The sequence below is a fragment of the Phoca vitulina genome, unplaced genomic scaffold (genome assembly GCF_004348235.1).
Source record: "Phoca vitulina isolate PV1807 unplaced genomic scaffold, GSC_HSeal_1.0 scaffold2, whole genome shotgun sequence".
NCBI classification, from domain to species: domain Eukaryota; kingdom Metazoa; phylum Chordata; class Mammalia; order Carnivora; family Phocidae; genus Phoca; species Phoca vitulina.
The window spans coordinates 58278709-58304053 of NW_022589705.1; the positions used below are offsets into that span (position 1 = coordinate 58278709).

Sequence of the window (25345 nt, forward strand, 5' to 3'; positions counted from 1 at the left end):
AGTCTCTACTTCTTCCAAAGCGGGAATGGCAGTGGGAGTTTAGCTCCCTGAGGCCACCCTGCTTCCTGTCATTGCCTCACAACTACCAATGCTTTGCCCAGATGTTAGCTTTAGCTAGTTCATAGCTGTCTTGGGAGGAGAGGTATAAAGATGATCCCATTCTACTGGCCTGGCCGGTAACTCTAGGACAAGTGGCCTGCCCAAGCCATTTGCCAGCAAGGCCCAAGCAGCAGCGGCAACCAGGTTTTCTGAATGCCCGAAGCTTGGGTTTTACAGGCAGAGGGGGAGCAGTGTGTCCTAAGACAGGCTGGGTACAGTGGTGGTGGGGGTGGGGGTGGGGGTGGTGGTGGGTGTGTGTGTATATGTGTTGTTTAGAGTAGTTGTATGGATATAGCCAAATGGTAAGTTAGTAGGTGGCTGAGTTAGCCTTAGAATTTGACTTTGTAGACATGGTGGTTATTCTTGAAAAGCAGGATTTCTGCAAGGACTTTATTCATCCAAAAAATATTTACTGAGCCAGCACCTTGTCTGTGCTATGTACACCATTCTTGCCCCTGTCCCTGGGAGGACAGCTGGCCAATTTAATAAGGAATTAACAGTCAGATGTGACAAGTACTGTGATGAAGAACACATAAAGGACGGAGAGGCATCACCTCGGGAGAGAGCGTGGTGGAGAGGTCCAGAGAGAGGGACCAACCTGTGCAGAGGACAGTTGGGCGTGCGCATCAGGGAAATACGGGTGAAGGAAAGGCCTTTGTGAGCTGGAATCCTAAATACGGGTGTGTGACAGTAGGTGATTCTTTCTCCACGGGACTTCAAGCATCTCACTTGTTGGACCCTGATGCATGTCTCTATAAAGACCTTCTTTTGTGCTTTCAAGTGCCGTATGGGGTAGGGGTAGACCACCTCTATGGGAAATCCTGGGTCTGTCTCAGAAGCCAAGTTTGGGTCCGAATTCTCAGTAGATAAACTCCTCTGTCCCCTAGAAGCCTTTGACCGGTTAGGTCATCTCTGGTCCTTCCAGGCTGGGCTCCTGGCCCCACCCTGTTAGCAGGTTTCTCACTAGGATCCTGAGAGATATGTGTTCTGGGATGCACTGGACCCGTTACAGGGCAATGCTAGCAAGAGAGCCGTGCTTTGTACACCTGATAGACATACAACAAATATCTGTAGACCTCTTTGTGGGGGAGCTCTGAAGAGGGCCCCCTTGCCTTGCCCTCGAGCGCTCCACGGGTCGTCAGCAGGCCCCAGACTGAGCTCTGCGGGTTGGGGCTGAATCGAGGACTGAAGACGACCCGCTCTTGCTGGACACCTGACCTGACTCGGCAGCCCCTCTGCATCTCTTTTGAAGCAAACTAAATAATCACCCTCTGAGGGCCTCTGAAAGCTTGCTAGGGTGGGCTCTGTTCCACTGAGCAGGGTGGGCGTGTGGCGTGTCTTTGAGGGGCTGATTCCTGTAATCACAGAATTTGAGTCAACCAGACCAGCTGGGTTTGGTTCCTTAGGGACACAAGGTGTCAGAGCGTTTACCTTTCCTGCTTTAGAGATAGAGACCTGTACCCCGCCCTTCCCACCCCCATACACAGAATCGTGACCCTGTTATCCTCTTGTTGGGAGTGTTAACATTTCTGGAAAATGACCATTCTAGTTCCCCTCATCTCAACACCTCCCTTGTGTTTGCTCACAAGCCCGGGAATTGGGAGCAGGGCAGGATGAGAGTTACTTCTCTCTGGACTGATCCAGTGCCGCAGACCTTCATCGTGCACTCCTGGGTGCCCGGCCAGGTCCTGGGGAGGCTTCCCAGACCTGCTGCATTTAGGCTGGGGCTTGAAGGGCAGGTAGGGCAGCAGGGGCCACCATGGGAGGGCTCACTCCCAGCATGAGGAGCATTCACAGCAGGAAGTGGGCACTGGGCGGTGTGATCTGTGTTGGCAGCATGGCCAGGCCATCGGCATCCCCCCATGGGCCAGCGCCGCTGGGGCGGTGGGAAGAACTGAGTCCTGCAGTCCCGTCCCCCCCCGCCCCGGAGCCTCAGGGCTCCCCCACCTTAACTCTGTCCCTTTATAGAGGAGGCACCGGGGGCTCTGAGAAGAAGGGGGCTGCTCTGCTCTCGTTCACCCAGCTAGTTGGGGTTGGGGTTCTTGTCAAGGCGTCAGCTAAGGGGTGTGATAGAGGGGGAGGGAATGTGGACTTTGAAGTCAGGTGGACCCGGGTTCGATGCCCAGGACTGCTGCTCCCTGGCCTGCTGTGTAACTGCTTGTTTTCATCGCCAGCACAGGGACGGTAATACCACCTACCTCCTAGGACTGTTGCGAGGGTCAGAGAGAAGTCCTGAAGGGCCAGGTGTCAGGAGACAGCTGTTGCTGTCCCGGCACTCCTGTGGGCAGTGCAGGGACAGAGAGAGTGTGGCCGGAGCCTGTTACCTCCAGAGGAGTAGAGCCCTGGCTGGGGGCCTCTCCCTGGCCTCCCCAGTGGCCTGGAGGGCTGACACACAGGCCAGCCATTGGTTGCAACACAGCACCCACTGGGTGGGGGCCAGTGCTTCCCTCCCCGCCGCTTACTCGGTTGCTGGTGATTGTGCCTGGCAGGTGCCTGGGGCCCAGCTGCCAGGGGCCTCTGGACAAGGTTCTCTGCCTTCCACAGCTTTGGCAGCACCAGCGCTTGAGCAGGAGGCAGTCTGGCACCCGGAGTTCAGGCAGGAGAGCCAGCTCTGCTGTCCCCCCATCTGACAGCTGGACATGGAGGGCTGCCCGAGCGGACAGCGGCACACTCAGTGCCCAGCTTCTCATGGTGTTGTTTGGTCCAATTTCCTTTGCGTTGTGACCTACATCATTCTCTATTTGCTAAACCCTCTGAGCAGGCAGCAGTAATAAATCAATTAATGACTCCGATGAATTGTTTAATGGCTGACAAAATAACACTAAAGCCAACAGCTTGCATCTCTCCAGCAGTACCAAAGGATGCTGGTTGACTGGGGTGGGGGACGAAACAGAGACTGTTAGCTAAATTAGCGCAATTAGTGCATGCTTTAAAGGCGTAGGTGGCATCTGCTCAGCTCTGAGCCTGTGCACCGGCCGTGCAGACCGCAGTGGTGGGCTACTCACCGGCTTCCCGCCAGGCCCCCGCCTTGACGCGCCCTCCCTGGCCCAGTGTCCGCTTCTCTGGCCTTGATAGCGGGGGACCCCAGCGAACTTTATAGACTGCACGTTCGTCCTGTCACAGCAGGGGATGAGCCGAGGGCAAGTGACTCTGTCCCCGCTAAATTTGGTGCCAGCCCAGCAAAGTGTGGGCTCCCATTTTTGAAAGATGTTCTGAGGGTCATGCCTTTAAATGATTTCTTTTAAACTTAAAAGTTTCTAGAAGCAGGCGATTTTTTTTTTTTTTTTTTTTTTTTTTGTTCTCCGCACACCTCAGTCCTGGCAGGATTAAGTTGTCATTGGAACTGAGCGTGTGTGTGGGTCCACGCCAGGGAATTTTCCGCTTTGCAGAGGCAACTGCCAGTGTTCTTGTTAAGGAGCTGTCACTGGCCTACTATGACATGTTTGCGGTTGTAAGTAGCTCCTTTAAGACTGTGTGTGTGTGTGTGTGTGTGTGTGTGTGTGTGTGTTGTTAATGGTGTAAACCCAGGCCACGAAGCTCATCTCTCTTTAAGAAGAGAATCAGTGTTGTACAAATAGCATGCTGCTGATCCACTCTCTACTGTTCATTTGTGGGGGCACCTCTCGCCCTTAATTTCCCCTGTCTTGCGGGTACACGCCTGGAACCCGCGCCCTGCTCTGTGTGGCCCGACCGGGGAGGTGTTTGCACATGGAGGAGGGTGCCCTGGCTGGCAGCCACAGTATAGCCAGGTATTAATTATGTGAGGTTCCACCTCTTACACAAACGGTACCCTTTGATCCAATTCCCGGAAGAAGCTGGGTGCTCCCTGGGATGGATGGGCAAGGCCCGGTGGGATGGTGGCCATGGCCTTCTCAGCACCGGGAAGGAAGCCAGTTCTCCTTCTGGAAATGTCCTGACTGGAGTGCCTTTGTTTCATTTTCTAAAAAATGAAATCCTATTTCTCTAACATGGGGTAGAAAGAGGCCACTGCTCAGAAGAGTGGCTTCTGTTGAGCAGAAGGTGTCCTCTGACAGCCGTGACCCCCTTTCCTTCCCTGGCCTGCTCTGTGTTCACAGAATCATGAAACTCAGTGTGTCTGTTGTCTGCCTTGGTGCTCTGTTGCTGGTGCAGGGGCTTCTGCTCACGGATCACCTGTCTCGGCCTCAACCCATCGCCTGAGAGTCCTATTTAAGTTCCCCATGCCCTGCAAGACAGAGGGCTCCCCCTTTACAGATGACCGTGAAGGGCTCCTGGAGAGCGGAAGGGCTGGGCCTCGAGCCCTGACCTCTCTGTTCCCAGGTGACCATCTTTAAGCATCAGCTTCGGAACTGAGACCGGAGAAGCCGGGATGCGGCCGAGAATTGGGCTCTGGTTTTAGCACATCTGGGCGTGACCTCCAGTTCTGCCCTTCTGAGCTGTGGGACCCTGGACAAATCCCTTGATGGCCTCAGCTGGAGTCCCGACCAGGTTGTTGGGAAGACTGGGGGAGAAACTGGGCCAGCTCAGCCAGCCACGGCGGTGGGTGGCTGACTCCCCTCCTGCAGAAGAGCCTGCCCCCACCCCCACCCCGCACCCCGTGGAGGAGGGAAGTGAGTCCGGCCCAGCCCCAGTATCCGCGCCCCTGAAACCAGGCTTGGATGGGGCTCTGACGAGGTGGAGGCTTGGCGGGATCTGCGCTCTGAAGGAGCGGCTGTCAGAGGCCTAGCTCCGGGGGAGGGTTGAGATGACAGCAGTAATCTCTCACCTCCGTATCACCACCCGCATCTTCGAGTCCTGCCGTCCTTTAAGGCCCTGGCTTGAGTGCCACCTCTTCCATAAAGCCTCCCTGATCCCACTAATCCCCGCCTCACTGTGCCCGCCCGTTGCACCTTCCCACACCCCTCAGTTCGCTGTCACCGCAGCTCATTTCATCCTCCAGACCTTGAGGGCAGAGCTCTGCACTGTCATCTGCCGCCCTGGCAGGCACCTCGCATCCCCGGGAGCAAGTGTGCGCTGAGCGCGTCCAACGTGTGCAAAGCACTCGTAACCTTTTTAAGCTCCCACCTACATTGTTTCTCCTTCTCTTCCCAGGGTAATTTGCCAATTAGATCCAGCGGACTCTTCAGCAGGTTCGTGCAGTCCTACGCGCGCGCGCGCACACACACCCTCACCACACCCCTTGCTGAAGGCCAACACACACACACACACACACACACCCCTCACCACACCCCTTGCTGAAGGCCAAAACACACACACACACACACACACACACACACGCACGCACACACTCTCTCACCACACCCCTTGCTGAAGGCCAACACACACACACACACCCTCACCACACCCCTTGCTGAAGGCCAACTCTGTCAACTATTTGCTGGAAGGAGCAGGGTTAGGTCAGTCTATTTAGGGGGAAGAGCAAAACACGTAGATGATCCCAAATGCAGAGAATGCATTGTGCTTGCCTCATGTTTGTAATGATCTGCTGTTTCTTTTCATAAGTGTCAAAAAGCATACAGAACTCTCCTGCAGGGTCAGTGGGGAGACTGTCTTTGGGTTTCTGGACCCAAGACTGGGGGAGGGGGTGGAGGGATAGGGAGACTAAAGTTAGAGCCACTCATGATCATGTGCTTCTCTGTGCCTCAGTTTCCTTACTGGTAAACAGAAACGACTCTGTGGCGGGGATGTTGAAGAGTCAGTCACACCCTCCCCTCTCCTGATCTCTGGGGTCAGGATGAAAGGCAGTTGCTTCTTTCCGCGTCCTTCTCCACGTCCCGGCATTGACCCCCTCACCCAGGAGACTTGGGAACAAGCTCCGGTGTCAGGACAGCTCTCCCTTGGGCCTGATGGTCTGGCTGTGGCAGATCAGGGCCTTTTCTGCCTACACGTGGCCTCTTTTCCGGTTGCTCAGCTGAGAGCTCAGTGAGATGCCCACTGTTTCATGAAACTGCAGGACCTCAGCTGCCTCGTTTGGAGCTGAGCAGAGGCCAGGGGCAGGAAGGCTCGCCCAGGTCACACGGTGGTTAGCAGCCAGAGGGGGAGCCCTCACTTGAGGGCTCTTCTATCCTAATAATCCCCATGCAGCAACAGGCAGTGGTAGGTAACAGAGGGGAAACTGAGGCTAAGACAGTCGGCATGGCTCTGAGTTGGAGAGCAGAGTTCAAGCCCACATCTTCAGATCTGTAGTACGCTCTTGCTGTGTCCCAGCTATGAGCCACCCCAAGTGCACCACTCCCTGAGGCAGCTCACTCTGATGCTCAGATCTGGAAAAGCTTTTTGTAGCTGGGTGCATCTACCGCTGGACCCAGAGCCATACCTTGGCACCAAGAGAGCAGGTCCACTCCTCCTTCCATGTGACAGCCCCCTGGCTATTTGGAGGCAGGGATCCTGTGTCATTCGCTCCCGTGTGTCATCTGAACCTATTTTTAATGCCAGCTGGTTCTGTCTCTTCACGTAGCAACAGCTCTGTGTTTTCTCCAAGCTGCAGAATTAGAGCCCCTGTTCTCCAGAACCGATTCTCTTCTGTGGTCTGTGCATAGAACCAAGAGGCCTCTTCCTGTACCTTTCCCTTTTTTGCCCTCACTTCTCTCTGTCTTGGCCTTTCTGTCTGGGTGATGACATTCTCCCCACTCCCTCATCAACATCTTTGGCTCATCTGTCGTGCTAAGGTGAACATTTCCACTAGGAAGCTCAGCTCAGAGGGCCCCAGGTCACTCCAGTATCTTGCACAGATTGCTGAAGCCTCTGTCTTGATGATACCCGTGCAAGTATCCCTCCTTTCCCAGACACAAGCGTCCCACAAAGACCTTCGCTTCTCACTTACCCTTCTCAAGGAGGTGGCTGCCTTCACTCCTCTAAGTGACCTCTCTTTCCCAGCTGCGTGCACCCAGCCATATGCCACACACCCTGTGGCGTCCTGCGTGCTTGGCCACATGGCCTGTGTTGAGTTTCAGTTGAGAAAGGCTGTACTTGGTGGCTTTGTGTGTGGGCTCTATGCTGCTACATGCCGAGGCCTGAGTATTGGGGTGGGGCGAGGAGGGAGGGGAATTGCAGAACAGAGTTCCATTTTGCAGCCTTGTAAATAAGGAGAGGTTGGCCAAGCTGGCCGGAGCCTTGCGGTTCACTCTGCGCATTTGGTTTTATTCCATTTTCTAGGGGCTTTGTGTGCAAAGGACCAGTTTTATTTCTATTTTTATTTATTTTAAAGATTATTTATTTATTTACGACAGAGAGAACACGCATGAGCGGGAGGGGCAGAGGAAGAGGGAGAGAGAAATCCAAGCAGACTCTACTGAGTGTGGAGCCTGACGCGGGACTTGATCTCAGAACCCCGAGATGACTTGAGCCGAAACCAGGAGTCAGACGATTAACCGACAGCCACCCAAGTGCCCCAAGGATCATTTTAAAAGAGTGAAAATGGGGGGCGCCTGGGTGGCTCAGTCGGTTAAGTGTCTGCCTTTGGCTCAGGTCATGATTCCGGGGTCCTGGGATCGAGTGCCGCATCGGGCTCTGTGCTCAGCAGGGAGTCTGCTTCTGCCTCTGCCTCTCACTCTGCTCTCTTTCACTTCTGCCTCTGCTCTCTCTCTCTCAAATAAATAAAATCTTAAAAAAAAAAGAGAGCGTGAAAATGGGTGCAAGGGGGGGCATGCTAGTTTGTGAGTGAGGATAACTGGGGTTCTCAGGGTCGGGGCTGGAAGAGAATACCTTGCAGGGAGCATCCCCCAGACCCACACTTCTGGAAGGAAGCGTGAGCACTTATCACCTACTACAACATACTGGGAGATACGAGGTGGGAGCCTCCTGGGAGTTTGTCTCCTGGTTCCTCTGCACTGACCCTGCTGTTCCTGGAGCCACAGGGGACTTCTTGCTACGGAGCGAGGAAAGGGCCCAGCACCACGTCTGGGACTTGCCACATGAGTTTGTACTCTATGGGTGTTGGGTGGGTTAGTCAAGGGTGCATTGGGATGCTCAGCACTGGCAAGGGGGTGGGGGTCATTACTGAAAAGCAGATCTGCTAGTGCGGGATGCCTGTCTTTGGAGGGCATGTGTGAGACCAGCCGGCCTGGGACTGGAGCACGCGGGCAGGCTGAGGCGTTGCAGTGAGCCCTGGACCCGGCTGGCTGTGTAACCACCATGGGATCGTAAAGAAGCCCTACTCTTTAGGGAGAGGGTTGTGGGATTGGTCCTCCTTGGAAGGTTTCCAGGCCACAAACAAAAATACAGTACTTGGCTGGGGACCTTGAAGAGCTTCGAGCAGTTGTCTGAAGGCACCTTGAGCTTTGCACATTGACTGTGACCCCCGAGTCTTAGAGGAGGCAGCTGGCTGCAGTGGGCCACGCCACCCGGTGCAAGGCCTGTTTTCTATTTAGAAAAGAATTTTAAGTTAGTTTTTTAAAAAATGCATGAGTTACCAAACTGCATGCCTGATTTGATTCTGCTTTTTTTAGTCCATGTGTGTATGCATATATAGATAAATGTGAGTGAGGAGGGCCCGGGTGGGGCGAGCTCAGATGTCTCTGATAACAAAGAGGTTTCTGGGTGGTTTTTAATCTTTGATCTCTTAAGTGTTCTGTAGTGAACAGAGAAGAGTTAAAATTCAGAGTCCTCTGGAAAGAGGACTGTCCTCCTGTTCATGCATGAGCTGCCCTTTCCAGTCCCTGCCCCCCTGAGTGTGTGGACTGGGCTGGGAAGAGCAGCTTAGAAGAAGGGCCCCAGAGATTGTCCTATCTAACCCTGCCATTGGACGCGGGGGGAAACTGAGGCTCCCAGCAAGGGCCCACAGGGAGGTCTCTGGCTTCAGAATCCAGTGCTCTTTACTGCCCTGCTCCAGTGGGAGGGTTCCATCCCCTGCACCCACCACAGCCCCGACAGCTGTAGGCCTCGGTGAACGTCAGGGGCTTTTTGGTTTGGGTTTTGTGTTTTTAGAGAAAACTCACATGAGACGCTTTGCTGAGTGCCTTAATGGAGCTCTAACTCAAAGCTGGAAACCGCAGGGAGAGGCCAATTCCTAGCAATCCAGAAAGGCCTGGCTCCAGAAGGCCAGGTTTGAGCAGGTCTTTGAATAATAAAAGTCGTAATCATTTATTGAACACCTGCTGTATGCCTCACATCTCAGAGATGGGTAAAACAGCCCCTGCTGGCAGGTGTGGGGGTGGGAGGAGGGGGTCTGGTGGATTGGGTTTTGTGAACCACAGTTAGCACTTAACCCTTTTGTTGCCCTGTTAACACCCATTGCTGCTTCTCATTTGCTTCTTCATACTTTTCCGTCCTTTTCAAGTTTTCCCTTATGAGCACATATTTCCTTCATAATCAAATAGCAGTAACCATCACAATTCAGGTTAATTATTTTGCTTATTTTTGCTGCCGGATGAGGCTTTGAATGATAAAAGTTGTCTCCTCGGCTTCCTGCTACCTTAATCACTGCCAACATGGCTTTCTTTTCACTGGAGGCTAGCAGAGATCTGTCCTCCACCCAGATGTCAGAGAATTGCACCATCCATGTTCTGGAACCACAGTTATCCCAGCCCTGACACTCAAAGGACCATGGACCACCCACCCACCCACAGTTCCTAGAACCATGGACTCACTTCTGATTTTGTAGGGAAATGAGATCTCGGAGGGAGGGAGCCTTGTAAGTCATGCTCCTGGGTTCAAATTTCCATTTAAAAGTTTTTTTTTTTTTTAATTCTAAGATATCCTTATGTGATATCCTTAAAATATAAAGAGCTCTTATATATCACCAAGGAAAGAGTCAAATGTACAAATAGCAAGGGACATGAACATCTTCCCATAAAAGTAGATCTGCAAGTGGCCAGCGTAGACCCATTTCAAAAGGTAGTGATCCAAAAAATAGGTCCGAATACTAGAGAGGTACCATTTTGTAACTACCAAGGTAGCAAACACCGATGTAATGCCTGTTAATTAAATTGGTTAAATAATGTTATGTCTATATAATATTAGACTCATTAAAAACTCATGTTTTCTTTGGCCATGTAATGAGAAGGGAGAGTGCTCTTGACATTCTTTAACAAAACACGGTGGCTAATTTTCTTTTTCCTTTGCTGTGTTGTATACTAAATGATAAGTGCTAATTTAAAGAATCAAGTTGGTGAGACTTTCCAGATCTTTCTGTAAAAACAGAGCATGGTTCTGGGTTGAAGGCTGGAGAGGAGTAGATTCAGACAGAGGAGGACAAACGGGGAGAGGGCTGTCTTGAGCCCTTTCTCCTCACGCAGACGTTTGTGTCTCCGTCTGTCAGGCGGGGGTGCTTGTGTCCACCTCAGAGGCCACCTGGGGGTTCAGGGATAGATAGGGCCGGGGGGTGGCCGGGAGGACCCAACCTGTTTCTAGCATCAGGCCCAATGGCTCCTGCCAGGCACACCACCCAGGGCCTCCCCAGTCAGAAGCTCCATCTTCCCGTCCTCGTCCCACAGATAAGTCGGTGCCACATTTGTTGAATAAAACATTTAGTTTTAGCAATACCGGGTTTTGGTTTTCCTCATGTTGCCCACTCCCGCCTACCTGCTAATTGTTGTTGTTGGCACGTCCCCCCCCCGCTCAACTGCGACTTGCACGGAGGTGTGAGTAATTGGGGAAAGACCATGTCCTGGGAGGTCACCTCTGTTTGAGAAAGATGGCATTTCTCCTCCAGATTTGTACATATACGTATATGTACATATACTGTACATGTATGCATCGATGTGTGTCTATTTGTGTGTGTTACACGTATATGAACTTTTTTCTTTCGGTAGGAGGGTGACTTTTATAAATGATCTGATGTTTGGAGGGATAGGTAGGTGAAAATGAGCCAGAAAACTTCCACTGAAGAACTGGAGGAGAAAGTGAGATCCACGGTGAAACTCCAATCATGGCAATGGAATGATAGAGATGTAGGACAGAATTTAAAAGCTCAGAATTTGTAAGGATTTTGCCTCCGATTTTCAGATGAGTGGGGCAAAGTCGTACTGAGGCCGCTGCCTTCGGAGTAAAATCTATATTCTGTACCAAAGTAAGTTCCTGAAAGATTAAAGAGTTCAATGTAAGACTGGTCTCTGACGGAACTTGAAGATGTGGGTGCCTGTTTACCTCACTCTGATTTTTCTTTCAAACTTTCCTGCCCCTGCTTCCGAGGAATGATTGTTGGCTGTAAATCCTGAAAAGTTGCATTTCCACAGAACCACCAACCACAGACAAACAGTGCAGCTAATGGATAGCCTGGCGTACTCCCCCAGGCAGCCCTTACCCAGATGGTGCTGGGGTGAGGGGAGGGGGCTAGCAGAGGCAGGCTGGCCCCTCCTCCTCCTGAGTGGGGCTCTCACCCGGGAAGGTGGGAAGACCTCATTCATGATGTTTGGGGATGCTTGTAACACATGACAGGATGGTTGGCGGAATCTCTTTAATTACAGAGAGGGTTGCCTGTCGGTAGGCAGAAGCATTTTGAGATGCTGGGCTAGTGTGGCCAGCCCATCCCCACCCTACCTAGTCTCTTTGGCTGGGTCTGTTAAGACACCCAGTGCCTGCCCCTATTGAGCCCTCCTTGCTTCCAGATTACCAAGCTTTCCCAGTTCACAAACACAGCCCATCCTGTCCCATAATCCTCCACAACCCTGATGAGCAGGCAGGACAACAGCAATCCCCACTTCGTACAGGAAACTGGGGCGGGAAAGCCAAGTGGCTTGCCCCCGGCCCTCTGTTGCTAGTACAGGTAACAGCACTGGAGTCCAGATGCATGGGACCCCAGGGGTTCATCTTGCTACAGGTCGTGTGTCCATGGGATTCACACATTACCTCATTTCCTTCTATCAAAGTTGGAAGTTAGGAGTTCTGGTTCCTATTTCCTGGCTGAGGAAAGGGAAGAAGTGAATTCTGCTGCATTTGTAAGAGAAAAAGAGGCGTTCTGTTTCCTGACCCCAGGGGGCTCACTCTTGTCCCGGAGAACCGGTCAGACCCCTGGGAGGCGATTAGTGATTGAGTCTCAAATTCTCAGTAGGGGATGTGTGTGAGGTTGGTGACACTGAGGCGGGAGTGGGGGGTCCTGCAGGAGGAGTGCCTGGGCGGGGAGGGGCGTGTGTGCAGGGCACCAGCCCGGGAGGGGGGCACATAACTTGCCCCATCAGCCTCACCCTGCCTGTGTGCGTGCGGGCCCTGGCTCAGACATGCTGACCACATGGCAGGTGGGACACAGATTGTCTGGAAGGAGGCCAGGCTGGGGAGAACGACGTCTGTTCACCCCTCGGGAGGCATTTGCCGAGGCAGATGTACCAGGTAAATGCCGGAATAGCAGCATTTAAGAAGAAAAGTGCCTCTAGTCCCCCCACTGTGCGGCGCACCCCATCTCCTGTGGTACCCAGGACCCTGACGGGGCCCAAAAGGCCCCTGCCCTCCTTCGACCTCTCCAGGGATGTTTCCCAACAGGGCTGTCTGTTCATTCATTAAGTTGTGGATAGTGATTGGTCTGCTCTCCATGCAGCATGCAGCTTCTTGGAGAGGGCACAAACATTTATAAAGGACCTCGGCTGCCCAGCAGGGGCTTCATAAAGCAGCTGAGAGGCTAAGGTAGGACATCCATACATTAGCAACAGCCACCGTGTGCTGTGCTCTGCAATGCGTGTGTGAAGCGGTGGATGTTGTTCTCCCATTTTAGAGATGAGAAAACAGAGGCTCGGAGAGTTCCTCACTTGCCCAGTGAGAGGCACACCTGGGAAGGTGGTGTTTGAGGAGGGTCTCTGGAGGATGCGGGGAGACAGGGAGAACTGGGGGCCAGGGGTCGGAAGCTCCGGGTCTGTTAGGGTGGGTGCAGCGTCTCACTCTCCCCCTCCTTGTCTCCACAGAGTGCGGCAGCCGCCCCGAGCCCCGTGCTTGGCAACATTCCCCCCAACGATGGGATGCCGGGAGGCCCCATCCCGCCGGGTTTCTTTCAGGTACGTGCTGGGCCCCTCGGTCCCCTGCTCCTTTCGCTCCAGGCCAGGCCCAGGCATGTGGGAGGGAGGGAGAGAGAAGTAAGTAGTAGCTCAGTTTGCCATGGTCTAAATACAGTTGCTTTATGCTGGTTCCAACCCCTCCCGTCCCTTTCTCCACCCCTTCCAAAACCTGAGGAGGGGAGAAGAGGTGGAGGGCAGCCCCCACTCGCCCCCGCACGCGCTGTGTCACTTCTGCCCGAGCTGGTTTTCTTCATACCAGCTTTGAAGGCACCACACAGCCCGCCCCTGGTTGGGGAGGCCACGGGACTGCTTCCAAGGCCACGCGTGGGAAGCTGTCTTTTATAACAAAAGGCTTTTTTTTTTTTTAAACAAGTAAACTGTTCTTTGTTTCTGTTTTGTTGCTGCTGTCATCGTCCCTGTTTACTTTGCCTGTCCAAACTACAAACCTTAGGCGTAATCTAAAAAAACCAAAAAACCCACCATCCTGGCAGGTCTCGGAATCCTTCCCCTCTGGTTAACCACTTGATTTTTTCCGAGTGTGATCACAGTCGGCATCCCGCGAGCATCTGCGCCCACACTCCGCCCGCCAAAGGCAGGGGCAGGTCCCACGTGGGGTGAGAGCCCAGTCTTCTCCAAAAGACCCCTTGTGTCGGCCTCTGGGGGCTTTGTCTTCTGTCAGGGTTGGGTGTGGCTGCCGGCCCCTCTGTGCCTCCTCCTCCTGTCTCCGCGGTACCCTGCATTGGTGGGGGGGGGGCAGGAAGGGCTCATTCGATTTTAACCAGGCTGAGACTGGGGAATGCCATCTCAGAGAGGTATCAGCATGCAGGGCTGGAAGGAGCTTCTTTGAGTGTAACATTTCATTCCTTCAAACCTGTCTGCGGTGGGATTTGAGAACCTGCCTGTGTTCCCCACCCCATTGAAAGGCTAGCACTTTGTATAGAAAAGGTGGCCAAGATCTCTCTGTGAAGCCTAAGAATTCAAAACTGGGAGCACTGAGACAAAGTCCAAGGAGACTTCTGCTTGGTGTAAGCCAGAATTTCACACCTTGTGTGTCCAGCAGTGAGACGCAGACTGCGGGAGGCAGGGGCTCCCTGTTACTAAGACGTCTAAGCAAAAGGGGGACAAACCCCTCTTAGAAATGTTAAGGGGATTTTCTCCCTGGGTGGGAGATGACTTAGGTGACACTTCTACCTTGTAAGATTTCACATTTTGGTTGATCTTGACTCCCAGGAGAGAAGGGTTTGGACGTGCTGCTTACTAACCAAGGAGGGAATCAGTGAAATTTGGGCGTTCCCCAAAACCAGAAAGAGCAGGTTGCCCACCACTGCGACGGCAGTGGGGGCGAGTGAGAGGGGTGTAGGGATGGCGGTTGAGGGCTTTGGATGGCCACACATATATCTGTATACATTCCTAGCATGACACCCAAACTGGAGCCTTGCCTTGGGGCGGAAAGGGGTACAGCCTCAGAAATGGGGTGTGTAGGCTCTTGGTTAGACCAGACCAGGCATTGCTCAGGGCTTGGCTTGAGGTAAGGCATTGGGAAGAGGGGTCAGACTTGGAAGAGAATGAGACATTCAGATCCTTGGAAACCAAAAGAAAGAAAGGAGCCAGACAGGCTTCTGCTCTTTCCCCACAGGGGAAGCCCAGGGGCCGCTGTCTGAGACAGTCATCCATGCCAAGGGGCAGCCATCTTCCTGGCCACTGTAGACAGGTGTTCTATACCTAGTTGCTTGTCTTTCCCACAGGTGTTCTATCTGCTTGGGCCTTCCTTCCCAGGCTTATACATCTTCCTACACGATGCCATGGGCACCCTGGATACAGTGCAGTTGTGGCTTTCCTGCCTGGTGGACAAAGCCCTGGGTACCAGGGTACCTGTGTGCATGCCTGTTGAGGCTACTTGCTGGCATCTGAGTGCCTGGTGCAGGCCGCTGTGGTGGGAAGAGGTAGATGATAGCCAGCTGTATTTTTTAAATAGGTTGTTCATTAACTTCTATTTTGGCCTGAGTCTGGGGCAAGGCAAGGTCTGCCTGATATGTGGGCAGCTCTTAACTTCCTGCTTTGGTATAATTGTCCATGGTTAAGGCCTAATTCCAGACATACTTCTCGGGCCCTCCCCTGTGACGTTCAAGGGTGTGTGGTCAGAAAGCCCAGACTGATTCCTGTCCTTATTTGGCCACTTCCAGCCACCATCAAACAGAGGTAACTTTTGGACCCTCTTGAGTGGAGGTCTTTTCTGAACCCCAGTCAGGATGAGCCACCAAGAGTTGGGGCGGGGGGTAGACATGGAGCAGGGACCCGTGTGCCCCGGACTCTCTGCTTCCTGCTTCCTGGGTGACTTTGGCTGACTTTGTCCCCCTCCACGCCCTCCTCAGGTGAGGACATTGTTTTCTAATCAGTCAGATGAAGATGAAGGCGGATAGGGTGCTTCCTGGCTGTGATGCTGACCTACTCAGGCTGGGTCACTGCTGAGGGGAAAGGGTATCTCTCTGGAAGGAGGTAGTAACTGCCCATTTCCGGAGTAGGCCAGCTCACGATGGGAATATTAGCTATTGATTGCTGGCCCTGCCCCTCACTTATCTTGCAGGCGGCCACTCCAATATTAGAAGGGAAATAGAGATGCTATCGGGTTTTATCTGCTGCCAACAATTGCACTTTTTCCCCTGCTTGGCCATAGTCTGGGCGGGCAACTCTGTGGCGGGGGGGTCTTTGCACCAAGACAGCCAGCCTGGGTTGGCTGACCCAGCTTTGACCAGATCCCGTCCCACGGTGGCCGGCCCAGTTTTCACATCAGGACTCCGCCCCCAGTTGGTGCTAAATTTCGAAGCCAGTGGGGCCTCCAGGGTGGGTGGGAGGGAGCAGCTGTCTACCCCCCCCTCCCAGCCCCTCAGAAAGGAACATGGTGGGCTTACTTCCTTAGACTGCCAGGCTGCAAGGCTACTCCTGGGGTCAGAAGGTGTGGCCGTCCACACGTTAGGTTCCGTCTGTTGGCTTTTTCTTATTTGGTGTTGAGGTGTCTAAGGTAGACAGAACCCTGGTCCTGTGGCATGAGATGTGTCTGGTAGCAAGTTGAGGGCTTGCAGAGAGGTGGTTTAGGACCCAGCCTGACCATACCTCACAATATTGGGGAGTATTTGGGAGTTCTTGGGCTTATGGTAGAACTTAGCAAGGACATTCTACTTCTCTGCGTTCCTTGTAGAAAGACGGCCTTCATCTTGGCATCCCCAGCATCTGGCATGCACTAGGGACCCAGCAAATGTTTGAACTGAGTTGATTGGTGTTGCTCACGTTACCAGGAGTGGAGCCCAGCCAGCCCCAAAGCTCTAGGTCCTCATTCTGACCAGGCTTGGAGGGTCCAGGGGTGTGTTCTGGAGTGGGGAAGGATACAGAAGACGATAGCCTGAGGACACCTGTTCTCGTCCCCTGCTTGTCCATGTACTTGCTGAGTGACCTTGGGCAAGTTGCTCCCCATCTCTGGGCCCCAGTTTCCTCACTAGGAGATGAAGCAGGGTGGACCAGATGGTCTCGGAGGACCTTTCCAACTTGGATTTTCTGCTTTGGATCCAGATGCATTTTACATAAGCAAGCAGTGGCATTTTTTTTTTCCCCATGCAGCTTAAGTCAGTTGGGCTGCACATCTGGCAGACTCAGCTTAGTTTTGGCCAGGCCTGCTGGTGTGGGTGGGCCCCCAGCTCCTTGGCCCTAAGGTAGTTATAAGGGAGGCACCCTCCAATGAGGATTTCTAGGTCTAGAGCTGGGGAATGGCAGGAGGGCAGGGGTCACGAAGAAGGGAGCACTGAGTACAGGCTGTTTTTGTTCTTGTTTTGTTTTAAATTCCAGTGATTGTTTTCAGTTATGTAGTGTTTTTAGACATGCAACTTACTTTCATTTTGATCACAGTGCTTCTGCAGAGGGGCCATGGCTGATTGGGAGAGTGAGACTGGGAAAGGTGAATGACCTGCGCGGAGTTATCAGCTGCGGGCTGTAACCGGAATCTCAGCCCAGGCTCACTGGTCCCGGATCCCAGTGTTCTTCCACAGCGGTCAGCTACACGTCTGATTGTCTAGAGAGAGAATAGAGAACAAGAGCAAAGGAGGGAAATGATGGAGGGAGAAAGAGAAACTCTAGCCATCTTCTCTCAAAAGCAAGCAACGTTTCTGTTCAGACGCCAGCCCTGATGGGTTGGTGGTGGCTGCTGGAACACTGTTGAGAATGATTCTGAAGCCGTGTGCGGGCTCAGCAGACACTGATGGGCGACGTCTTTCATGAACACGGGGATGTAAGTGGTGGTATGTGACCTCTGTATTTGCCATGCCTGATCGAGTCCAGGCTCCATATATAGATGCAGAGTGGAGGCCCAGAGGCAGATGGCACTGTGGTTAGTGATAGTGATCAGCACCCTCTGTGAGGGCAGGGGGCTTGACTCTAGGCCAGAACTGATCAATCATAGTCTGCCCCCAGGAGCACCCAGCCTACCAGAGAGACTTGATGGGTAACCCATGCCCTGTGGCAAGAAATAGAGGGGCCTGCCTGCCCAGGGGCTTCCTGGGGGCAACACAGTCTGGGATGGTGTCCCAGTGAGGTGGATGATAGGTAGGTGCTCAGTAGGAGACGGGGCTGGAGAGTGTGCTGGCAGTGTTTGCTGGACCTTTTGGAGGACTGTGGGCTCCATCCGGAGGTAGTGGGAGCCACTGGAGCACCCTGGTCTGGATAATGCCTCAGCCAGATCTGTGTTCCAGAACAATTCACTGTGCGCCTGCTCCGTCAGCTCTGTGGTGGCCGGAACCTGGGGGCCGACTGCACTGAGGATGGAGACTGGTATTGCTGAGACCCAGCAGACGTCAAAGGGCTAAAGACAGCCTTCTCTGGAAAGGACAGTCTTGGGAGAATCTAGCTCCCTTTACCAGAAGCTCATCACATTCTGCTCTCAGCATGCCCAGATACTTTCCATTGTAGTGGGGCACAATCGGGGTTGACATGTCCCCCCATTCCGGTGAGTTCTCATTCATGCTAGCCTAGTGTTAGCCGAGTCCACCCACCTCTGAGGTCTGCCTCCAGAGAACCCTCCCCATCAGTTGTGGGGGAGGGGAGAGAAGCATATGATGTGCATAGTCCAGAAACCTTAGAAATGATCCAAAAATAAGAGGGAGAGATAGATACACATGACCTTGGACCTTTCCTCTTGAGATTATAGGGAGTACTCTCCTCATTTCCCGCAGAAGTAGCTGGGGTTTCTCTGGGAGAGGAGCCCCAGGAGGGCTCTGATGACTGACTTGAAGTATCTGAAGTTCGGCCATATAGAAGATACTCAGACCAGGGGCGCCTGGCTGCCTCAGTCGGAAGAGCGTGTGACTCTTGATCTCGGGGTTGTGAGTTTGAGCCCCACGTTGGATGTAGAGATTACTTAAAGAAGAAAAGAAATCTTAAAAAAAAAAAAAAAAGATACTCAGACCTGCCTCTGCAAGGCTTCAGCCCTTAGATCTCAGATCCTTCAGAGAAAAGAAGAGGGAGGCCAATTTGAGTATGGAAGACAGTTCTACCACTTGCCAACTTAACAAAGTAGTGAGCTCCTTGGCACCGGTGGTAACCAAGTAGAGACTTGATGCCCAGTAGAGAGCCCTGGGGACTAAGCGCCTTGGGGTGGGATGGTGTGTTTCCAGGGAGGATCAAAGCCCAGTAAATGCGGGCTTGCCGGTGGCAGCAGCTCAGGCAGTTCTCAGGAGCTGGGCCGAGTGCTGTCCATTTCCTGCCTTCCTCTCTGGCGGGAAGCAGGCAGCAACACAGTGAGCTGCCATTCCTCCTGCCAGAAAGCTGCAACGGCAGGAAAGACCTCTCTGCTGACTAGGGCCAGGGCGGGACTAGGAGAGGCTTGGGAAGAAGCTAACCATCTTGTTTGTGTAGTTTTCAAAGCCTGCTGCAAAGGGAGGATTTGATGGGGAGAAGGGCATGGGTCCCCATTTGATGGATGGTCAATCTGAGGCTGGGACCTAAACCGTGTGAGGCCTGGCCGACTTGCTGGTCATCCCTTAGTCCGTTGGCCAGACGTGGTCTCTAAGGCCACAGTGGCCTCCCAATCACGCAGCCTTGGTGAGCACCGAAGACGAAAGAGGCAGCCCTGGACCTGCCCTCGGGGGGCTCACAATCTGGTGGAGGAGGCAGGGAGTGATTACACCGAGGGTCCAGTGCCACGGGGACAGGTGAAGGAGCATCTGGCCTAACCTGGGGTCCATCTGGGAAACTTCCCTCAGGGGCTGGCATAGAGGAGTGAGGCCTGAGCGGGAGGCAGTTGCCAGTGAGTGGGGAGAGAGAGGGGGCAGTAGGCCAGGACATGGGTGTGAAAGGGGCAAGCTTGGGATGGCAGGAGGCCTGGATAGAGACTTGAACTTAAAGACAGGGGAGCCATGGAAGGTTCCTAAGGGGAGTGACCCGCTTCCAGGAAGACCCCCAGCAGCCTGGAGGGGCTGGGCTTATGGCAGGCTGCCATTGTGGAAGTGTGGATTCCAGGCTGTGGTCCCCTGGGTGGGGGGTGGCCAAGCCCTGGGCGGCAGTGGTGACTAAGTGCAGTGGCCTGCACCTCCCTGCCCTGAGCTCACAGCCCCTTGCTGGATGTGGGAGCCGGGAGGAAGCAGAGCTGGGAGGATGCCCAGGGTTCTGGCTTATATCGGACTGGGATAGTGAGAGGATGTCAGGTGCCTCCTACCCTGTCAGACCTTTTGCTTTCCAAGGGAGGGGGCCCTACATGTGGTCCTGTGGCTGCCCCCTTGCCCCTTGAGGCTCCCAGCCAGTGCCCTCAGGTCCTAAAGTGGAACTGTCTGACCTCCTCTTGTAGTTGTTTGTGGAACACTCTCTAGATTAGAAAAGGTATCCCCGTGTGTGATTCCATTTGACCCCGTGAGGTCGGCCTGAGAGCTAACAGCATTCCCACTCCGGATGAAGAAACCGATGCTCACATTGGCCAGAGAGTTGCTCAGGGAAGACGGGCCTGGACCAGGTGGTAGACTCTAGAGCTTCTTGATGAACACCTTTCTGTGGGGGAGCAAAGCTCCTCCCTTTCTGGGCCCCACGCTCTGGCCCCCGCCCCTTGCCCTGGCTCCATCACTGCGGGCAGGAGGGGTTCTGGTAGAGGGGCTGGTCTGTGGGAGAGGAGGACAGAGATGCCGTGTCGGGGGGAGGGAGTGGGCCAGTTCCTTCAGGGGACAGAAGCACGCCCTCCTCCCCGCCCCTCACCCTGCTGTCGGCCTCCAGACTGACAGAAGGCAGGGCCACCCCCGCTGAGAAGGATTAGACAGGAGGCGGGGCACCCCAACTGCTGGGCCCCAGGCTGCTCCCACCCAGCCCCACCTGTTCCAAGCCAACGTGGTGCCCACAGCACCGCAGCAGCCCCTCCCCTGGCTACTGCGAACAAGCCAGCAGCGCTTTAAGCCTGAAGCCCCCTGCCCTGGTGTTGGGCGTCCTGGTTTGAGTCCAGCCCCGTTGCCAAACTGCTGTGTGTCCTTGCAGAGCCATCTTCCCCTCTCTGGGCCTTAGGTGCCTTAGAGGGCTGTTGAAACCCCTGGCTGCTGGGAAACTCTGTCGTCTGGGCTGTCCCCCCACCCTGCTGTGGACCCACACACAGGCCACCCCCCCCCCAACAATTGCCCGACCTATGTGGAAAGACCAGGGCAGGAGAGAAGGAAGGGGAAAAAAAGCCTTTTCTTCTCGCCAACACCACCTCCACAAAGGTCAGGCTGTGCTCCCGCCCCGCCCGGCAGCCAGCCTGGTGCCTAACGTCTGCCCAGTGGCAGATGACCGTGCCGGGGCTCCTAGCAACGGCCCACAAAAGGTTACTCCCGACGTGCCAGGCTGCCGGCCCCCTCGCCCTCCCTCCTGAAAGGGAAAACAAAGTTGCGGCCTTGAGCGGCGCGTGTGCCTGTGTGCACGCGTGCGGGCATGTTTGTGTCTGCACACTCGAGCCCTCTCCGCCCCTCCGAAAAACCTGAACTCCGCGTGTCGCACCATAACTCTCGCTGATGAAATGGAAAGTTGAACATAAATCAGTGTCTGCCGCCCTGTTAGCTATGCATCAGCAGTCAGTGCCTGGGAGATTTGCTCGGTAACAAAGCACCCGGCCGCTCCGCGGGCCTCGACCGCCCCCTAACGCGGAGCTGCTGGGCGCCTCTGCCTCCCCACCGAGGACCCCCCCCCCCCCCCCCCAGCCCCAGGTCTCTGCTCCCTTGGCAGTGTCTTCCGGAAGGACTCTGGGACCTGGGAGGCTCAGACTAGTTCTTACTGCTGCTGCTTTAAGCCCCCGGAGACCCCAGTGCGCCCCTCACTCCTCCTGAGCTGTAAGCCGACTCGGATCTCTGACTTTTATGGATCCCATCCTCAAGGATTGGTGTCAGCAGCCTCTTCACCTCTCGTGTGTTAAAGGCTTGGGCTGATTTATCCTTTTCCCCTTTAGTCCTAGGTTTTTACTTGGGGTTTCTCTTAGATTCGACTTTCTCCTGTGTCTGGGAGCCGCTCTGCTATGTTGTCCCCTGTCCCATCACCGCTGCTGTGTCCGTCCCCACCCTCCCCCTGCCACCCCCTGCCAAGATCCTCCTGCCTTTCACGAGGGTGGAGGAGCCCCCTGTGTTTTTGTTTTGTTTCTTCATAGTTGGCTGAGGGGGTAGACCCTCCTGTGTTCCTGCTTCCACCTTCTGTGCAAATCATGCTGAGGTTTTTTTCCTTTAAAAAAAAAAAAAGGTCAAATTCCTCAGCCCTTGTAGCAGAAGAGGTTGGAGGAAGAGAATTCCAGCGGAATCCTATAATAACATGCCTTGGCATTATGTGGCTCAGGATAGACCCCCCTGAATAAGATCACACCACGCTGAAAGGAAACTGCCCTTTGGGGAGTCTGGGCTGGGCCAGGGGGCTGGGCCGGGGTCAGAGGGCTTTCTCACATCTCGCTGAGTGCTAATTGTGAGGTGCTGTTCTAAGAGCTGATACACAGCAGCAGATCCACAGTGTGGGTTTTGGGCTCATGTCCTGTTTCTGCCTAAATGAACTACTCAGTTGACATTCCCCGGACCAGCTCCCTCCCCCAGATGAAGGCCTTGGGATAAATGAAACCCCTGGGCTAGGCCCACTTGCTATCCAGCAAGCCCCTGTCTCTTGCTAGTACTAAAATGCGGGGTTACACTTGGCAAGAGTATGGCCAGGGGGCCAGAGCTTTTATGAAGTGTCACCACCAGGCTGGGTGCTGGGCTACCCCAGGGGCTCCCTGACTGGGGCGGGGGGGGGCACCACATCAGCTCTGTATGCAGTGCAAGGATGGGGAGTAGCTGCAGGGATGGGGAGTAGCAGAGCATTGGCCCTGAAAGAGGCCTCCTATGGACACCTCGGGGGAGGGCAACACAAGGCGCAGTGGCTGTACGGGGGGGCTTTGGAGCAAGGACCTCCCCACCCCCCAGTGCCACTTCCTGACCCTGTGTTCTGGGGAGGTTACCCGACCTCTCTGGGCACTGGTCCGCAGCTGTGCTGAGGAGCACTCATTCAGCAAACCACAATGCCTCCCAGGGAGACATACACCCGTGTGCGGCGATGGTTTATTACTGCCATGGAAACATGACCCATCGGCTTCAGGATCCATGTTGATGATCAGTCAGAAGCCGAGCACCTGGGCCCCCAGAAGCTCATCCGCCATCCCCCCCCCCACCCTCCCTGAAGGCTTTCCATCCTTCCTGGAGGCCCCGAGGTCACACAACCTGGGCTGGCACGTGGGTTGCCTTGAGAAAGTCAGCTAACCGATCTGAACTTCATTGCTTCACCTGACGGTTGGGGGTGAAGATAGCCCCAAACTCTTGGGCACTTGTGAAGACGCCGTGACATGAGGCCCATGAAGCCCTACCTGGTGCCTGGGTGGCTAAACACCTGGGTTGCTGTGTTGTGGACACATGTAGGAATGTCCTGGGGCTGTTCTTAGAGCGGGGGGTCAGGGTGGAGCTCCGTCTTGCAGCTCATCCAAGGGCAAGGGCCACTGTGAGTGTTCTCTTCCAGGAAGAGAGTCTTCTTAGGGCCTCAGCACAGCCTTGGTGGCAGTGATGTGTGGGAGAGGTTCTGGGTATTTTCGAGACAGATTGGCTTTTTAGTACTTAGCCCTTCAGTTAGACTGACGTATTAGGCACTCACTAAGCACCAGGCCCTGCTTGGCCCCTTTAATGTGTTATCTCACTTAATCCTGCCCTAACCTGACTTAACTGCTTGTTCCCTGGTCCACCCAGGGGGAGTGTGCAGGGGAGGTAGAGGCAGGGAAGCAGGTTGCATGTCCAGGAGCTCCTGATTCTGTTCCTGCCAGGCTCATTAATATGAGCTCCTTATTGTGAGTTAATGTCAACTCTCCTGCCCAGGGGCTGGGTCTTTGCCTGGCATCCTGAGTTCTGTTACTGGTGGGCCTCACCTGGGTATCATTTGAGTGTTGGCTCCCCATCTGTAAAATAGGAACAGCTTCTACCTGCTTCACCAGCTAGGAGTTTAGAAATGTGGTCAGAATGAAAGGCAGATCGGAAATTCGCACAAGCTCTCCTTCCCAGGGGCTGGCGTTCAGTGCGTTTAGTCATCTGTTCCTTCAGTACACATTCGAGTGACAGCTTTCTGCCCAGCCCTGCTGGCCTCTCAGGGTCGGGAGGCCAGACAGAACCTGTCTGCAGGTGTTCACAGTCCACGGGGCTGACCCCAGCCTGGGCTAACTGCAGGCCAGCCAGGTGGCTCATTGCCCTCCGCCGAGTATTCTTCCTATCGATGATGTCCTTGCATTAGAGAAATAAAGTCCAGGTTCTTGGTAAGACACGCACAGTTCTTTGTCATCTAACCCCTGCTACCTTCACACCATTACTGGACCCGCTCTTGATCCCCAGGACGGGCCAGAGCTGTCGCTCTTAGATCCAGCCTCTGCACCTCCACACATCTGCGTGGCCTCTTCCGTAGACTGCACGATTCTCCCCTCCCCTTCTAGAAGCCTCTTCAGTCTTGGGTCACTTTTATTCAAGGAGACTTTGACGAAGTCTTGCCCTATCCTTGTCCCAAGGTCAAAAAACATACACCCAAAATGTGGATCTGATGAAGTACCTCTTCCTCAGAGTAATTATAGTCTCTGGTCCCAAGAAACTTACTCTGCAGTTATGGAAAGGCTCTAAGAGTTTGGAGATGTGCAGTCCGTCCTAGGGCAGTGGCTTTGCCTTTCTGGGCCTTAATCTGCCCATCTCTGACATGTATCCCCATTAGGGGTGGGCACGGGAGGTGCGGTGGTAAACAGGAGAGACCCGGCTCCTGTCCCCTGGGGCATCAAAGACTTTTGGGGCAGAAGAAGTAAGCGACCCCTTCAAGGGCCAGATGACTCCCGCAGAGTTTGCTGAGGAGCACTCAGCATCAGGCAGGCTGCGTGAGGACTGTGCTTCTAGCCCGAGACTGTTGACAGGCCACGAGGCAGCGCCCTGGGATGGGGGTCCTAGGAAAGCTGAATCAAAGAAGGAGGGGGCTCCCTAAGGATTCCTTGAGGTGAGGAAGGTCTGAGCCACCTCCTTTGGTGAGGCTCAGTTCCCAGCACTGGACTAAGTACTTGACTCTCAGTATCTCAGTCTTCTAGCTCTCTGGGAGGTGGGCCATCCCATTTTACAGGCGAGGTGAGTAAGTATGGTGGGGGTGGGGGGACTGCAGATGGTGGCCATGACTCTGGGGCTCTTCCACCCCCACGCCCCAACACACACACACTCAGCTGCCCCTTTATGCTTCTGTTGAGGTTCTCCCGCGTGACTCTGGGCAGGCTTCCTAAACCCATTTCTTCCCAGGGTCCTGGTTCTTTCCCTTGCCCCATCCTGTTGCTTCTCCTTAGCTGAGGAAGGAAGATGATATCTTGGGCCATTCCCCAAGCTGCTCCCTTCAGGGAGTAGGAGGAGGCATGAGACCACCCAGTTGTCCAGGGAGCTGCAAACCAAAGGGAAAACCGTGGCCGACTTTCCTGTTCCCAGCTCAGCCCTCTTCTGCTCAGTGGACATTAGATGAATTCTGGCATTCTGGATGTGTGGCTTCCAGAGCCCCGTGTCTTCCCTTCCTAGTTGGATATGATGAGAACCTTACTTTGTGGATTGTCTGTCGGGGTGCGAAGGGGTAGTGGGATGAAGGCTGTGTGCGTGCGTGTGTCTGGAGAGCTTAAAGTAGAACAGGAATTCTCTGGGCGGATGAGGCAGTGCCTTTTTAATATGCACCTCGCCTTCCCTGTGCCGTTGTGATTAACAGCGGAGCCTGAGCGCCGGTGAGAGGTGGTGTGGAGGCTGGTGGGCAGGAGTAGGATGCATCTTTGCAGCACTATCCATTTTCAGAGCAAAACGCAATCT

General features: G+C 54.2%; 1 protein-coding gene across 4 annotated transcripts in view; it reads left to right on the plus strand.

Moving 5' to 3' along the window:
• The window catches only part of SSBP3 (single stranded DNA binding protein 3), a 161832-nt gene that overhangs the window by 100617 nt on the left and 35870 nt on the right, over nucleotides 1-25345 (plus strand). For all 4 annotated transcript variants that reach the window (XM_032428298.1, XM_032428271.1, XM_032428278.1 and 1 more), the window contains one exon: nucleotides 12909-12998. In XM_032428298.1, the coding sequence (XP_032284189.1) occupies nucleotides 12909-12998 (90 nt within the window). The remainder of the gene's footprint in view (nucleotides 1-12908; nucleotides 12999-25345) is intronic.